Source organism: Gorilla gorilla, chromosome 10 (assembly GCF_029281585.2).
Source record: "Gorilla gorilla gorilla isolate KB3781 chromosome 10, NHGRI_mGorGor1-v2.1_pri, whole genome shotgun sequence".
NCBI classification, from domain to species: domain Eukaryota; kingdom Metazoa; phylum Chordata; class Mammalia; order Primates; family Hominidae; genus Gorilla; species Gorilla gorilla.
In genome coordinates this window covers 49,441,273-49,458,921 of record NC_073234.2, presented here as the reverse complement: position 1 = coordinate 49,458,921, position 17,649 = coordinate 49,441,273, and the positions used below count along the sequence as shown (strand labels likewise).

General features: G+C 50.5%; 1 protein-coding gene and 1 pseudogene across 3 annotated transcripts; both read left to right on the top strand.

Annotated features, from left to right (window-relative positions):
* Nucleotides 1-203: 203 nt before the first annotated feature.
* Nucleotides 204-3,673, top strand: ANKRD33 (ankyrin repeat domain 33). Of its 3 annotated transcripts, XM_004053151.4 has the most exons (5): nucleotides 204-348; nucleotides 586-836; nucleotides 1,085-1,214; nucleotides 1,390-1,500; nucleotides 2,600-3,673. In XM_004053151.4, exons 1-5 carry the CDS (start codon nucleotides 204-206, stop codon nucleotides 3,319-3,321), a joined length of 1,359 nt encoding a protein of 452 aa, XP_004053199.2. In that variant the 3' UTR covers nucleotides 3,322-3,673. The 3 variants fall into 3 exon arrangements, with proteins under 3 accessions (XP_004053199.2, XP_018893585.2, XP_018893584.2); XM_019038040.4 differs by lacking the exons at nucleotides 204-348; nucleotides 586-836 and having other exon boundaries at nucleotides 1,094-1,214; nucleotides 1,390-1,530; nucleotides 2,600-3,001; nucleotides 3,202-3,673; XM_019038039.4 differs by lacking the exons at nucleotides 204-348; nucleotides 586-836 and adding an exon at nucleotides 2,443-2,505 and having other exon boundaries at nucleotides 1,094-1,214; nucleotides 1,390-1,530.
* A 972-nt stretch (nucleotides 3,674-4,645) lies between these two features.
* LOC109029036 (filamin-B-like) lies at nucleotides 4,646-13,615 on the top strand (annotated as a pseudogene).
* The last annotated feature ends 4,034 nt before the right edge of the window (nucleotides 13,616-17,649 follow it).

The following is a 17,649-nucleotide window of genomic DNA, read 5'->3' as shown; positions in this document are numbered from 1 at the left end:
AGGGTGGGCGCGTCCGTCAGGAGGAGTCGTCTTTGTGAGCCCGCCCCGGCGGGGAGGAGCTGCCCGGCTCAGGCCCCGCCCACCCGGAGGATCTTGGGGCTGGTCTGGGTCCGCTCCTGAGACGTGACCACCCGCCCCGCATGGGGCCCCAATCCCAGCTGCTTGATCCGGCTCAGCCCCGAGGTGTTTAGCAGCAGCTCTTTATGAAAGTCCAGCCATCTGTTACCTGCGTTGCTTCCTGGGGAGGGATAGTCCACCTGGAGGCATTCGGAGACCCGGTGATTGTGCTCCGCGGAGCCTGGGCTGTGCCCCACGTTGACTGCCTCATAGATACCCTACGAACCCCAAGTAAGAAAAAACGACGACCCTCTCTCCGTGAGTCTCACTGGGGTGCTGACCTAGGGTGAACCCTGCTTGCTTAAGGCTCCTGACCCAGCGCTTGTCCCTTCTCAGGGTGGATGGGGCGAGACCCCTGCTGGGATAAATGTTTTCCCTGGGGCAAGGGCTGTGCACTTCGCAGCTGCTGGGTCCCCTCCCTAGGATTCCAAGGAGACACTCACTACTCCTCTCCATTCTGTGTTTTAGATGCCAGCTGCATGAGAAGAGGGACTCACCTTCTGGTCCCCTGCCTGGAAGAGGAAGAGCTGGCATTGCACAGGAGACGGCTGGACATGTCTGAGGCACTGCCCTGCCCGGGCAAGGAGACCCCCACCCTAGGCTGCAGGCTGGGGGCCCTGTATCGGGCCTGTGTCCACAATGATCCCACCCAGCTCCAAGCCATACTGGATGGTGGGGTCTCCCCAGAGGAGGCCACCCAGGTGGACAGCAATGGGAGGGTGAGATGTCCTGGCTTCCCAGGACAGCTGGGGGCATCTTTGCATCCCCACCACACCGTCCTGGCCTGGCTCCCTGAGAGGGGTTCAGGGGCAATACCTGCTGCAGTCCTAAGGAGGAAGGGAATGGTTAAGGGCGGGTCTTCACAGGGTTTGGGGCAGGCTCTGGGACAGATATGGGTTTAGAGGGTGCAAGGGGCCCTGGGGTGGCCCAGGGGGAAAGCAGGGGATCTGAGCCGCCCCTCCCTCAGACAGGCCTCATGGTCGCATGCTACCACGGCTTCCAGAGTGTTGTGGCCCTGCTCAGCCACTGTCCTTTCCTTGATGTGAACCAGCAGGACAAAGGAGGGGACACGGCCCTCATGTTGGCTGCCCAAGCAGGTGTGAGGCTCCTGCACCCCACTTCCGACAGACCCCTTTTGATGTAGACAGGGCCTCAGCCCCACCCTTGTTGCACAGTGTTCTACACCAGACTCTGTCATGCTGGGTGGAGGGCGGTTTGGGAGCTTCATCACCCCCTTTCCTGGGGACCAAGCTTACCCTTGCTGCCCTGCAGGCCACGTGCCTCTGGTGAGTCTCCTGCTCAACTACTATGTGGGCCTGGACCTGGAATGCCGGGACCAGCGGGGGCTCACGGCGTTAATGAAGGCTGCCATGCGGAACCGCTGTGAGTGCGTGGCCACCCTCCTCATGGCAGGTGTGTGGGGCCTGGACCGGAGTGTGCGGCCTCCAGTCCCTCCTCCAAGCCTGCCCACCAGACACTAAGTCAGCTGTGATTATTTGCAGAAAGGAGAGAGGTGGAGATGGAGGATCAATCTAGTTCACCTTCCTGGAGGGGGGGCACAGGCTTTGGGCTTGGTACAATCAACCAAGTCCTGCTATTGATAGCTCAGACATTGTGTGTGGAGGTCCCAGGAAGGAAAGTGTGGGAGGGGAACCTAGCCCAGCTGGAAAATCTAACACGAAAAAAGGCTGGCATCTGGAACCAGCCCCTGTTCCTAGCTGAGTGGCTTCCCTCTCTGGGCCTCACCAGTATTGTGAGGGTGTTAGCTTTCCCTGGGACGACCTCCAACTCTGACAAGCCAGGCTTCCAGGGGATCCAGGGAAGTGTCGTTGAGGCCTGTGGCTCTGTGGGGTCGTTCAGGGGGAGGTGCGGTGAAGTCCACATTGTCCATGGAGTTGTTTGGGGGCCCTCCTTCCCCCAGTGGGGCTGCCCTCTGCTGGTCACTCTGGGGGACCCCTGCCTCCACTTTTCCCTTCCCCACACACCCCACTGGGTTTGGAGTGAAAAAGGAGTGAATGAAAAAGGAGGGCGCTCTACACCCTTTCTTTTGTCTTAGAGTGACTGCTCCTCCCACAACCCCAAGATGGGAGAGGGAGATGGTGAGAAGAGAAGAACCAGGAGAGGGAACCAGCCGATCATCCCCACCCACCTGCCCCAGAGGGTGCAGCTCAGGCCTCTGCCTGTCCTGGGCAGCCTGCACCGCTGCTCTGCTCAGCTCCTTGGATTGAGGAGATCCCTATTCTGCCCCAGGTGGAGCCCCACAATAGGTCTCTCTGAAGTCTTTTCCCCTCTCTGGACCTAAGTGTCTTAATCTCTCTTAAACAGGAGGTTGCAACACTGGCCTCCCCGATTCCACCTTCAACAGAATGGGACTCTATGGCTTCGAATGTAACCCACATCAGTCTTGCTCCTAAAGAATCTGCCCTTCCACAAATCACCAACCCCTATCCCGCCCCAAGTCACCCCCTGTGCTCCTTCCCAGGTGCTGACCTGACAGCAGTGGACCCTGTTCGGGGCAAGACGGCCCTGGAATGGGCAGTGCTGACCGACAGCTTCGACACCGTGTGGAGGATTCGGCAGCTGCTGAGGCGGCCCCAAGTGGAGCAGCTTAGCCAGCACTACAAGCCCGAGTGGCCGGCCTTGTCCGGGCTCGTGGCCCAGGCCCAGGCCCAGGCCCAGGTTGCCCCTTCACTCCTAGAGCGGCTGCAGGCTACCTTGAGCCTCCCCTTTGCCCCGTCTCCTCAGGAGGGGGGTGTTCTGGACCACCTTGTGACTGCCACAACCAGCCTGGCCAGTCCCTTCGTCACCACTGCCTGCCACACTCTGTGCCCTGACCATCCACCTTCGCTGGGCACCCGAAGCAAGTCCGTGCCAGAGCTGTTAGGTACTGCCCCGCCCCCTCCCCTGGTTCCCCAGTCCCCGCCAGGGAGTCCCCAGAGGTCCCCGTGGGTCTTTGTCCCCTACCAGAGCCCTCAGGGCATATTGAGCAAGTGCCTTCAGTGGCTACAACCCAGGGATAGCACCAGCCCCAGGCCCCAAGTCCCCAAGATCCTCCTCTCCAAGGCATCCTCATCCCCCCACCAGCGCCAGCCGAAGCCCAGTCCTGCAGGACACCAAAGTCTGGCCCTTCCTCTCTGGCGATACCAGGAGCTCAGGATAGAGAAGAGGAAACAGGAGGAGGAGGCCAGAATGGCACAGAAGTAGGGGAAGATGGGATAGGACAGGCTGGGAACAGGTAATCAGGCCCCTCCCAGGGCTTTTTTCCCCTCTGGAGTGCCTCCGGCCTCCCCATCCACCTCTGCCTAAGTAAATCTGCTCTCAACCTATATATATACAAGGTCATTCATTCTAGCATTGTTTGCAAGAGTGAAAGAGTGGAAACACCCGAAGTGTCCATCAGTAAGGGACAGGCTAGATTGATTACGGATGTAATTGCTGTCCATCCATACAGTGCATACTCTACAGTGTATTCTAAAATAAGACTAAGGAAGCTGTTTATATTCTGATATGAAACTACCATCAAGATGTATAAAGTAAAAATAACTAAGGAGTGGAACAGTGTATATGGCATATTATTATTTGTCGAAGTAAAATTTTCACGAAGATAAACATGACTAAGACAAATATATAGCGAGTACTAAGATTTATTTAACTACTTAATGAGTGAACCAGCAGGATAGATCAAAAAAAAAAAAAAGAAAAGAAAAGCCATTATTGACAATCAGTGAAAAAATGAATGCTAGAGGAGATTGAGACCATCCTGGCTAACACGGTGAAACCCCGTCTCTACTAAAAATACAAAAAATTAGCCGGGCGTGGTGGCGGGCGCCTGTAGTCCCAGCTACTCGGGAGGCTGAGGCAGGAGAATGGCGTGAACCCGGGAGGCGGAGCTTGCAGTGAGCCGAGATCGCGCCACTGCACTCCAGCCTGGGCGACAGAGCGAGACTCCGTCTCAAAAAAAAAAAAAAAAAAAATGAATGCTAGAATAAGATTGCAAAGTTAGACACAAAAAAGTTAATTGACACCTGGCAATAAAGCCATAACCATTTTTATTTTTTTCTACTAGACCAAAATAATTTGCCACTTATCAATCTTTAACAGGTTAATCTGTCCTTTTAGAGAGGCTGGGTCCTTATCAATAGTAAATATTAATAGCATGTCAAACAAAGTTAACTTCCCCTAGATGACCCATAGGTGGGGTTATTAGCCAATGATCTCAAATATCTTTGAAAGGGCACTAACTTTATTTTTTGGCCTTATTTACAAGTTTTGGATATTTTTCTCAAACTTTTGTTGTGTAAATATATTTGCTTGTATGTTTATAATAATGATAGCAACTACTTAGAAGGTGCTTACTATTTATAGTAACACATTTAACCCTTCCAGTAATCCTGAGGATTTTATCTTTGAGGATATGAGGCACAGAGAAGCTAAGGAATTGCCTAGGTCCCACAGCTAGACACTGGCAGGGCTCAAGATTGAGATCTAGCCATCCAGTGTGGCCTCCAGGCTTTAACGCTAACCCCCAATGCGGTACTGGAGCATCCCTGGGAAGAACACAGTAGTGTTCTCCAGAAAAGGACTGAACAGATTTATTCAGATTTCCTTAATTTTTTTTCTTTTTTCTTTTTTTTTTTGAGACAGAGTCTCCCTCTGTTGCCCAGGCTGGAGTGCAGTGGTTTGATCTCGGCTCACTGCAACCTCCACCTTCTGGATTCAAGTGATTCTCCTGCCTCAGCCTCCTGTGTAGCTGGGATTACAGGCGTGCGCCACCATGCCCAGCTAAATTTGTGTGTTTTCAGTAGAGACAGGGTTTCACTGTGTTGATCAGGCTGGCCTCAAACTCCTGAACTCAAGCGATCTGCCCACCTTGACTTCCCAAAATGCTAGGATTACAGGGGTGAGCCACCGCACCCAGCGCTAATGTCCCTTTTCTATCCCAGGATTCTATCCAGGATCCCCTGTTACATTTCATCATCACATCCCCCAGAATCCTCTTGACTGTGACAGTTTCTCAGACTTCCCTTGTTCCTCATGATCTTGACAGTTTTGAGTCATATTGGTCATGTATTTTGTGCATGTCTCTCAATTGAGGTTTGTCTGATTTTTTTGTTGTTGTTGTTGGTGGTGTGTGTGTGTGTATTTTTGATAGAGATGCAGTTTTACCATGTTGCCCAGGCTAGTCTTGATCTCCTGAGCTCAAGTGATCCGCCTACCTTGGCCTCTCAAAGTGCTGGGATTACAGGTGTGAGCCACCACGCCTGGCCTGTCTGATGTTTTTCTTATAATTAATGTAAGACTGGGTCTTTGGGTTTTCAGAAGGGAAGATTCCACAGAGGTAAAGTTTTTCTCACATCATGTCAAGGGAGGCATATAGTATGAACATGACTTATCACTTGATATAGACCTCAATCACCTGGCTCAGGTAGTTTGTCAGTTTTCTCCACTGTAAAGTTTCTCTTTCTTTCCCCTCTCTGCACTGTCATCTTTGGAAGGAAGTCTTATACAAGGTCCACACTAACAGAGTGGGGAGTTATACACCATCTCCTTGAGGGTAGAGTATCTAGATAACTTATGTGGAATTCTGCACAGGGCGTTTTGACTTTCTAATTATGTCTACCAAATTTTGAAACATTAAAAATAAATCCACTCTTTGAATAGGGAAAATACACCCCCCCAAACACACACACACACTGAGATGAAAATGACTAATAGGGTCAGATAGTATATGATTTCTCCCAGAAGGGCTCTGAAGGCCACTATGGTGGACTGGAAGGGACTCAAGGGTAACTTGATCCCGAATAAGGCACTTAAATTTCTCTTGCCTCAGCTTTCACATCTGTTAAATGGAGAAAATGGGGGCTATTGGAAGGATCCACTAGCTAGTATGGGTGAAAGAGTTCCATAAACTGTAAAGTACTATCAAGAGGTGATGTATTAAGGAAGAGCCCCGGGGAAGTGAGTTGGATTAAACAGCTTCAGGGCCTCCAGGATGGAGCTAGATTTCTTTCCTCCCCACCCACTGCTGAAATCATGGCACAGGAAGCCAGCCTTGGCATTGGACATCATAGACAGAGAAAGAAGCTACATCGATAGTCGTGGATCAGCATCGTGGCAAAATGCCTCCTTGGGAGTTGGCCTGTGACCTTGGACAAGTTACTTACACTTTCTGAGCCTCACAGGTGTCACTTGCAGAATAGAGGTAAGAGTAACATGTTCACCATAGGGCTGTTATAAGAATTGAATGAGATGACGCAGCACTTGGCATCATACCTGGCTCTATCTATCTGTATCTACATCTATATATTTTGAGATAAAGTCTTGTTCTGCTGCTCATGCTGGAGTGCAAGGTTGTGATCATAGCTCACTGCAGGCTTGAACTCCTGAACTCAAAGGATCCTCCCGCCTCAGCCTCCCAAGTAGCTGGGACTATAAGTGTGTGCCACCACACCTGGAAAACTTTTTAATTTTTGTGTGGAGATAAAGTCTCACTATGTTGCCAAGGCTGGTCTCAAACTCCTGGGCTCAAGCGATCCTCCTACCTCAGCCTCCCAAAGTGCTGGGATTATAGTTGTGAGCCACCACGCCTGGCCCATTTTCTTTTCTTTCTTTTCTTTTTTTTTTTGAGATGGAGTCTCATCTCTGTCACCCAGGCTGGAGTGCAGTGGCTTGATCTCAGCTCACTGCAACCTCCGCCTCCCAGGTAGCTGGGATTACAGGCATGTGCCATCACACCTGGCTAATTTTTGTATTTGTAGTAGAGATGGGGTTTCACCATGTTGGCCAGGCTGGTCTTGAACTCCTGACCTTAGGTGATCCACCCGCCTCAGCCTCCCAAAGTGCTGGGATTACAGGCATGAGCCACCGTGCCCGGCCTCTGTTTTCTTATTTAATCTGCACAGCCTTCCTATTTTGCAGTTGAGGAAATTGAGACTATAAAGTTTAGGTAACTTGCTCAATGTCACCAGTTGGTAAGTGGCAAAGCAGTGCTTGGAGCTCAAGTCTGTGAGATTCCAAAGCCTGCGCTCATTCCACTGTAGCACATGGCATCTGCTTGCAGCCAGGGAGGATTAAACTTTGAGCCTTTGATTCTTTGAGCCTCTCCCTCCACCTCCAATCTGCTCAGGGGCGACTACTGTACCTTCAAGGCCAGGGAACTAGCCCTCTGTGGTTGCCTAGGCCCCTCTGTCCTGGCCGTGGTGGATCTGGTGGAACCCACATTAATGCCTGGGTTCCAGGTTGGAGCATGTTTTCCAGCAGAGGGAGCCTCTCCGCCTTGGAGAAGACCCACCCCTCCAATCCCTGGCCATCTCCAGGACAGCTAGAGTCCCCGGACTTCACTCTAGCAACTCCCCCTCCCATACCAAGCCATTTCTCTCTAATCCTCTAATAGATCCTGACAATAGCCTTCCCTCCCCCTCCCAGAACCCTTTCAGGCTGATCAGAGGGAGAGAAGCCTTGAGGCCTGGAGTTGCTGTGGCCTGTGCCTCCCAAAGTCAACCTCTCCTCTAATATCCCTGCCTCCCCCTCCCTCATCACAGCTCCTGAGGCTTCCGAACTCAGTCCCTGTCAGCAGAGGCCAAGAAATCCATAGTGAGGCCCCTTGCTGTGCAGAATGCAGGCACGGCAAAGCCTTTGGAGTCAGACAGACCTGGGTTTCAGTCCTGGCTCTGCCTCTCCCAACCTGAGTCACCTCATGTGTAACATCAAATGATGAGACCACAATTGCTGCCACCCAGGGCTCTCTGTAGCCCGAGCAGTGAGGGGTCTGAGAGGCATTGGGCACCGCCTGGCACATGGTCTGGGCATGGTGGGTCAACAGCAGCCTGGGATTGTACCTGAGCAGCAGTGAGTAAGGGAATAGCCCAGGGTGCAGCTCCATGGAGGAGGCTGGCGGATGTGCCCTTGGGGCCCCATGGCCTCCCCTGTGATTCTAGGAAACTATTCTGGTGGCCCAGGAAATGAAAACACACATCTCTGCATCCCCCACCCTAGGCCCACTCCCAGCCCACCTCATCACCACAGTGCTGGCGGCTGGAGGAGCTGCTCCCGGAGTGTACACATGTACACCCTCCACCTGGGAGGCAGAGGGCTCCTATACCTGGGACTGCAGAGTTGGCTGTCCTGACACACACTGGGATGTCAGCCAGGCTTGTGTGGACTCCTAGGGAAGCCTACTCACTCCCGTGTGGGCAGGGACCATGTCTGTGTCCCTAGCCCCTGGCTCAGCATGGGGCCCATCCCAGGCTCAAAACGTGCATAGGGAAGAGCCTTGTTCAGACTCCTCTAAGGTCCTGGATGCTCAGGGGGGCCTTTATCATCTCCCTCCTTCTCTCAGGGGCCGCTCTTATCCATGGACTGGCAGTGGGCATTCCAGGGCATGCCCCAGGAAACCCCTCGCCAGGAAAAGGCAACGGAGTACATATATGTAGGGAGGACAGAGGACAGATGGGGACTCACTGGTCTGTGTCCTCTTTTCTCCATACTGGGGAACCTGGACAGGATGCCCCCTCTCCAGCAGTCACACTTTCCAAGTGGCTGGGACCACACATGCGTCTTCCACCACATCAACCACTAGGCCAGCCACACCCTTACCCTGGCCTGTCTGGACCTTCCACCTATCAGATCTCAGCTGGTCACACCGAGAGAGACCTAATTGGCCACAGCTCACATAGAAGTTTACACCTGCTCTCCTCTCTCCTTTCCCACAGGGAGACCTTTTCATCCCTAAGGAAAAAACCCAGATCTGAAGGAGAAGGCTTGAGGACAAGGTTTAGGCCCTCCTCAACACCCCAGCTCCTGCCAACTTCTACTCCAGATGGTTAGAGAGACACATGCAGACAAGCCATCAGCAACGGGCTTAGAGGCACAGACATCTACACAGGCCCATTGGCCCACAAACACCCAGTTGCACGTAACGAGGCTTCACATGCAGGCACACATATACACACTTGTTCACACAGGTGCACAAACACTCACTGACCAGGAAAAAATAAAAACAGGGCCTCCTTTTCCCTAGATTCCTGGCCCATGCCCTGCTCTGCCCCCTCTGCCCCACAACACCGCATCCATTGCCCCAGCCATCCAGCTCCAAAAATTGCCTGTGTGACTGGTCGGAGTTTCGTGGTCCATCTATCTGAGCAGGAATTGGGGTGCTAGGGGGGCCCAGGCCCTGCCTTTAAGTCCTCCCTTCAGAGCTTGGTGTCCTCCTTAACTGTGAAAGGCCATGATCCCTCCAAGGGAGAGGAGAGCGGTGAGCAGGTCTAAACCTCACTCCTTATTTGTCCCTGTTTACTCCAGACCCGCCTTGGATACCCCGACCCCTATTTCCTACATCCATGCCAGTGCCCTGCTTTTGGGGGACAAGGGGCAGAGGCCTGTGGATTTGGGGGTCCTGGAAATAAGCATTCACCTGAGGGCCCTCAGTCCCAGGCCTTCTGGTCCTGAGAAGGGCAGAGCCTGGGCACGGATGCTGGAGGGGTGGGAACGGGGCAGAATTTATGGCATTTCCCCTCCAGCTGGAAACAAAGGCAGATTCCGGTGTCCAGCATAAGCAATCCGGTCCCACCCACCAGAGTGGCTGGAGCTGAAGGAAATCCCGCTGGCTCTGACCTCTCCCAGACGTGCAGCCCCCCTTCCAAACATTCTCTCTCAGCCGGGGCCATTACCTACTCTCAGATACTGGGGACCTTTTCTGCTCCACACTGGGGATGGTCACCTTAATGCCTCAAACTCTCTCCCCATGCAGTAAGGGTTCTCTCAACACCACCCAAGAGCCTGCCAGGCTCCCACCCCTTTGCCAGTCAACTCTGCCCTTCCTCATCCAAGCAAACTCAGACCTTGCTGTTCACTGGAATGGGGAAGTCTTGATGTCTCCAGGACCTCCTATGCCATCTGGAATGCTCAGCACAGCCGTCAGAGCATCTCCACTTTCAGGAGTTCCAGCTGAACACCCCCCATAACAAGATGGTTCATCTTAGGTGATTGACATGTCTTCCCTCATTGCAGTTCAGGGAAGAGCAGGGTGCCGCTATCCTCAATCAGTACAGTCAAGAGATACTTTCTAATACCATAAATAGGAACTAGAGGTTGGGCTATAGCACTTAAATTTATACAATAATAATATAATGATCAATAATTAGAGGGAGAGGAGGCCAAGGTGGGAGGATCACTTAAGCCCAGGAGTTCAAGACCAGCTGGGCAACATAGCAAGACCTCATCTCCACAGATAATTAAAAAATTAGCTGGGCATGGTGGTGAATGCCTGTAGTCCCAGCTACTTGGGAGGCTGAGGTGAGAGGATCACTTGAGCCAGGGAGTTTGAGGCTGCAGTGAGCCATGACCTCGCCACTGCACTCCATCCTGGGTGACAGAGTACAGAGTGAGACCCTGTCTCAAAAAAAAAAAAAAAAAAAATTAGAGAGAGACAACCTAAATGGCCTAAATCCTGAACCTTTTAAATCTAGAGATAGCAGTGTACACATATTACTGAGGGTTTGTTGAAGTAAATGTCAGAAAAACTAGTATTTGGAACTTTGAGACAAGGGTTGGCCCTAGCAATGCGGTCTGGGGATGGGTACGGTTGCTTCTCATTATAAACTCTTCTGCAAAATTGTATTTATTTTACCCTGAACTTATTTGGGATTCTTTTAATTTTTTTTCAAAACAGCTGCCTCCTCCTTTGCAGCCTCTTCAGGGGCTATATTCATCTGTATCATAACCTCTCATGCAGCCAGTAGTAGAAATGGCAATATGTATTATTCGTCTTTGAGCAGACAAGGAAATAGAGGCTCCTCCACTGTCTATGGCCAAGCCTCAGGTCTCCTGACTCCTGGTTCAGTGCCCTTCCTCCTACCCCACACCTCTGCCCCTCCTTCCACACAAACCAGTGTCCCTGTGGGTTTTACAGCTGGCTGGTTAAGGGCTTTTGCACATACTTTGCTTAGTTTGAGAATGTGGTAGAGAAGGAATTATCAACCCTTTCCTACAGGAATGAAAACTGAGGCTCACACACAGGTTTTCCAACTCCAAGTCTGAGCTCTTTCCACTAACTCTCCTCTTCCTCAGTGCTGAGGCCAATTTGGAGGGTGACAGTTAGAGCCTATGGGAAGCCTGCAGGGAGGGGCAATGCACAGCTCACTGCACTGCCAGGCAGGCAGAGCTAAAACAGCTTCTCCACAGAGACCAGGCTTCAGGCCCACCCACCTCCATGCCATCATGTGGACACCGTCCAACCTTAAGACTCTGCTGCCCTGACGTGGCATCCCTTCCTCAAGAGGTTCCATCCTGAGAAGAGTCATCCTGAGGGCGGGGGGTGGGCGGGGAGTGGACGAGACCATCTGGAGGAGATCTGGAAGAGCTGGAGAGGAAGAGGAAGATGACTTGGCGGCTCAAAGTCTGGGAATCTACCAGCCTCTTCCTGAGTCTCGGGGCAGAACTCTGGCTACCCCCCATCCTCCCCAAACCTAGGCACCAGCCAAACTGTCTTTTTTACCTGAGTTCTAGTGACCAGTTCTGGGACCAGGTAGTATTCCCGAATCTTAGAACCAAAAGAGAGCATATAAGGCAGGCAAGGACCTTCAGGATTGTCTGGTCGAAACCTCTCAGTGTACAGAGGAGGAAACTGAGGCCCAGATAAATGATTCGGGCCTGGAACCCAGGCCCCACGTCCCACAGTTTATGCTCTTTCAGGACACCATCATGCTTTCTGCCCTGAGCTAAAGAAGACCTAGAGAAGTCATTTCTTCTCCCTTTTCCTCCAGGCAAAACCCAGACTCCATTTGCCCACAAAACTGGTCACTCTCCTATGTGCTGAATAGATGGATAAATGGAATTTACAGACATCTGTCCCACTTCTCCCCTAATGGAGACCCACAGTTCTTCCTCCTTGGGTACCCTGTTCTACTGTTTTCATGTTTCTTGTGTTTAAAAAAATCCCTAGGTTGGCTGGGAGCATTGGCTCACACCTGTAATCCCAGCACTTTGGGAGGCCGAGGCGGGAGGATCACTTGAGGTCAGGAGTTCGAGACCAACTCCTGACCATGGCCAACATGGTGAAACCCCGTCTCTACTAAAAACACACAAAAAATTAGCCGGGCCGTGGTGGCTCATGCCTGTAATCCCAGCTACTTGGGAGGCTGAGGCAGGAAAATTGCTTGAACTTGGGAGGCGGAGGTTGCATTGAGCTGTGATAGTGCCACTGCACTCCAGCCTCCAGCCTGGGCTGTTAACAGAGCAAGACTCTGTCTCAAAAAACAAAAAACAAACAAAACAAACAAAGAAACAAAAAAATCCCTAGGTTGTCTGATATAATTCTCCCACCCTGCAATTTCAATGGAGCAAAGCCCATCTCATGCCCTGCTAGTTTTCCTCCCTTGCTGTTTCTCCTTACCCTCCCTGGTGCAGAACCAGCTATATAATTTGTGAGGCCCATTGCTGAATGAAAATGCTGAGCTCTTTGTTCAAACATCGTTAAGAATATTAAGAGGCGGCTCAGCACGCAGGCGCAGGGCCAGGCGCCTCCCGCGTCCAGGGGCGGGCAGCCGCAGAGCAGCACGCCCGGCCTTGGCTCCGGTAGCAGCAAGTTCGAACCCCGCTCCTGCTCCGCTTCGGTTCTCGCTCCTCGGCCCTTGGGCCTCCAAACACCATTTCCTGGCAGTTCGTTGCGCATTGCGCTCTCCCCGCCACCAGGATGCCAGTGACCAAGAAGGATCTGGCGGAGGACGCGCCGTGGAAGAAGATCCAGCAGAACACGTTCACAAGCTGGTGCCACGAGCACCTCAAGTGCGTGAACAAACGGCATTGGCCCTGACCTGAGCGACGGGCTGCGGCCCATGGCGCTGCTCGAGGTGCTCAGCCAGAAGCACATGTACCTCAAGTACCATCAGCAGCCCACCTTTCGCCAGATGCAGCTCAAGAACGCGTCCGTGGCGCTCGAGTTCCTGGACCGTGACAGCATCAAGCTCGTGTCCATCGATAGCAAAGCCACTGTGGATGGGAACCTGAAGCTCATCTTGGGTCTGGTGTGGACGCTGATCCTCCGCTACTCCATCTCCACGCCCGTGTGTGAGGATGAAGGGGATGATGATGCCAAGAAGCAGATGCGGAAGCAGAGGCTGCTGGGGTGGATTCAGAACAAGGTCCCCTACTTGCCCATCACCAACTTTAGTCAGAACTGGCAAGACAGCAAAGCCCTGAGAGCCCTGGTAGACAGCTGTGCTCCAGGTCTGTGCCCAGGCTAGGAATCCCGGCACCCACAGAAACCTGTGGATAACGCAGGAGAAGCCATGCAGCAGGCAGATGATGGCTGGGTGTCCCACAGGTCACCACTCCTGAAGAAACCATTCACCCGGATGTGGACGAACACTCAGTTATGATTTACCTATCCCAGTTCCCCAAAGCCAAGCTCAAGCCAGGGGCGCCTCTCAAACCCAAACTCAACCCGAAGAAAGCCAGGGCCTATGGCAGAGAATTGGAGCCAAAGAAGCCGACGACCTGAAAATGCCAGTGGGCACAAACATAGAAAGTGCCAACAAAAGCTGCCCTGTCCAGCCAGAAGACCAGGAAAGAGCAGCCCAGTGAGGCAGAAAACTTTTAAACAATCACTGCTCTACTCCAGCTCCACACCACAGAAAAAACTGTGCAGTCCCGCACTTACGCCCGCAAAGGTGAAAGGGGAGCCTAGACTTTGACCACAGTCTAGCGATAAGGAAGCCACTCCCCGGGAAGGTGTCAGTAGAGGCCGTGGAGGAGCAGTAATGAGGCACTCCTACTCCCTCCAGCGGAACTCCCACCCCCATATGCCAGTAATGAGCATCAGTGGAGGTTGAATGGAGAACCTAGACTTCTTCCCCCACTGTTAGTAACGAGATGTGTACCCTCTCCTCCCCTGCCAGAATGGTATCATAAAACGCCAGCTACAAAAGAACATTTACAGAAGACTCAGAGTTTCATTACATGATACCCCAAATATCCAGTTTCAAAAAAAAAAAAATCACTTGTCATACCAAGAACCAGAAAGATCTCAAACTGAATGAAAAACACAGTTGATGCCAACGCGGAGAAGATAGAGATGTTAGAATCGTATGACAAAAATTTTAAAGTGGCCATTAAAAAAAGGCTTCAGTAGCCGGGCTTGGTGGCTCATGCTTGTGATCCCAGCACTTTGGGAGGTTGAGGCGAGTGGATCGCCTGAGGTCAGGAGTTTGAGGCCAGCCTGGCCGACATGATGAAACCCCATCTCTAGTAAAAAATGCAAAAAATTAGCCGGGCATAGCTGGGTGCCTGTAATCCTGGCTGCTTGGGAGGCTGAGGCAGAAGAATTGCTTGAACCCAGGAGGCGGAGGTTGCAGTGGGCCAAGGTCAGGCCATTGCACTCCAGCCTGGGCAGGAAGAGTGAGACTCCATCTCAAAAAAAAAAAAAAAAAAAAAAAAGCTTCAGTAAGTAATTAAGAACAATCATGAAACAAATGAAAAAAACCAAAAATCTCAACAAAGAAATAGAATGTCCCAGCAAAATAATAATAAAAATTTAGGAGATACAAAGAACCAAATGGACATTTTAGAACTGGAAATTGCAGTAACTGAAATAAAAACTCATTGGATGAGCGCAATAACAGGGTGAAAGGACAGAGAAAATAATCCTTGAACTGGACAAAAACTGGTTGTTTTGTTTTGAGATGCGGTTTTGCTCTTGTCGCCCAGGCTGGAGTGCAATGGCGTGATCTCGGCTCACCGCGGCCTCTGCCTCTTGGGTTGGGGTGATTCTCTTGCCTCAGCCTCCCTAGTAGCTGGGCTTGCCGGTGCCCGCCACCATGCCCGGCTATTTTTTGTGTTTTTGGTAGAGATGGGGTTTCACCCTGTTGGCCTGGCTGGTCTCAGGCTCCTGACCTTAGGTGATCTGCCCACCTCAGCCTCCCAAAGTGCTGGGATTACAGGCACGAGCCACCGCGCCCGGCCTCTATAAGTTTTTTTCTATGTTTAAAACTTTTAATTTCATTTTTGTACTTAATTTTTTTTTATTAAACACACACATTAGCGTAGGCTTACACAGGGTCAGGATCATCATTATCACTGTCTTCCACCTCCACATCCTGTCCCACTGGTAGGTCTTCAGGGGCAGTAATGTGTGGAACTGCTGTCTCCTGTAATAACAATGCCTTCTTCTGGAATACTTCCTGAAGGACTTGCTTGAGGCTGCTTTAAAGTTAACTTTTTTTAAAAATAGAAGATGCACACTCTAAAATATAATAATAAAAAGTATAGGATATTAAATACATAAACCAGTAGCATTGTCATTTATCATCAAGTATTGTTTATTGAACATAGTTGTACATGCTGTATACGTTTCTATGGCTAGCAGCGCAGTGGGTTTGTTTATACCAGCATCAGCACACACACATGAGTAATGTGATGCGTTACTACGACGTCAGTAGGCAACAGGAATTTTTTGGCTCCATTTATAATCTTATGCGACCATCATTGTATGTGTGGAATATTTTTGACTGAAACTTCATTATGCAGCAAATTACTATATTAGCAAATAAAATTGAGCTATATATAATGAAGAAGTACACATTATAACCAAGTGGGTTTATTCCAGGGATGTAAGGCCTGGTTCACTATTAGAAAATCAGTCAACATAGGCTGGGCACGGTGGCTCACGCCTGTAATCCCAGCACTTTGGGTGGCCGAGGCGGGTGGATCACCTGAGGTCGGGAGTTCAAGACCAGACTGACCGACATGGAGAAACCCCTCCTCTACTAAAAATACAAAATTAGCCAGGTGTGGTGGCAGGCACCTGTAATCCCAGCTACTAGGGAGGCTGAGGCAGGAGAATCGCTTGAACCCAGGAGGCAGATATTGCAGTGAGCCGAGATCACGCCATTGTACTCCAGCCCGGGCAACAAGAGCAAAACTCTGTTTCAAAAAAAAAAAAAAAAAAAGAAAAAGAAAGAAGAGAAAATCAGTCAACATAATCTACCATATTAACAGACTAACAAAGAGAAATTACACAATTCGTATCAGTGGATGCAGAAAAGGCATTTGACAAAATTCAATAGCCATCCATGATAAGAATACACACACACACACAAAAGAGGAATGGGGGAACTTTCTCAATCTGATAGAGTGGCTACTACAAGAAACTTACGGCTAACATTATGATTAATAGATTGAGTGTGTTCTCCTAAGAGAAACAAGGCAAGGATGGCTGTTCTGTTTTGACCACTCTTATTCAACATAATGCTAGAAGTTTTAGCCAGTGCAGTCAGGTAAGAAAAGGAAATAAAAGATATGCATATTGGAAGGTAAGAAAAAATACTGTCTCTATTTGCAGATGCAGATGACTGTCGATGTAGAAAATCCGAAAGAATCCATGAGGGGTAGAAAACCCAAATACCTCACCCCCATGAATAAGTGAGTTCGGCAAGGTCACAGTATACAAGATCAATATGTAAAAATCGATTATATTTCTATATAATTTAATGAACAAATGGACACAAAAATTAAAAATAGCATATCCCGTTTATAACTGCTTTTAAAAAGTGTAAATGTAACAAAACACATGAAGGAGTTAAATGCTGAAAACTACAAGAACACTGATAAATAAAAGAGACCTAAATAAATGGAAAAAAATATATCATTAAGAATTTTAAGATGGCAATGACAGCGCATTAAACCAAGCATGGGGCCCTGTGCATCTGCACAGGTCACACTCCCATGAAGCCAGCCCCGCACTAGTATCAAGAGTGATGTTTGAGGCTGGGTGGGGTGGCTTATGCCTGTAATCTCAGCACTTTGGGAGGCTGAGTGGGTGGATCAGCTGAGGTCAGGAGTTCGAGACCAGCCTGTACAACATGGTGAAACCCTGTCTCTACTAAAAATACAAACATTAGCCGGGCGTGGAGGCGCGCATCTGTAATCCCAGCTACTTGGGAGACTGAGGCAGGAGAATCGCTTGAACCTGGGAGGCAGACCTGAGATCACGCAACTGCACTCCAGCCTGGGCGACACTGCGAGACTCCATCTCAAAAAAAAAAAAAAAAAAAAAGAATGATGCTTGAACTTAATACTCATAGCTGGTCCTGAAAGGTGAAGGTGTCCATTGCCCTGCCTTCCTGACAGACTCCATGTCACCCACCTTCCACAGATGAGAATCTGCTTGAGGTTTCACCCCACACAGAATCTCCAGGCCTCTGCTTCCTGCAGTGTTGGGAAATCCTTCTGAGTATCTAAATCTAAATCTTTGTCCTTTGGGCCTGTTTCCTCTTGTTCTGTCCTCACTGAATATGGGGAACAGCTGGTCCCTCTGAGTAATTAATTCTTGTAGACTTGGACACAGTCTGTAATTCCTTTTCCCTTTTCTCATTGGGATGACTCTCCAGGGCTTTCTCCAACTCTGGATCTCCAACTCTGACACCTCCCCCAGGTTCCCTGTGTGCTTTGGAAGGCATGGGGTTCACAAGAGCCCCAAAGAGCACCAGTCAGGGGCCAGAGGGCTCAGTGCTCTGGGGAGATGGGGAAGATTCCAGC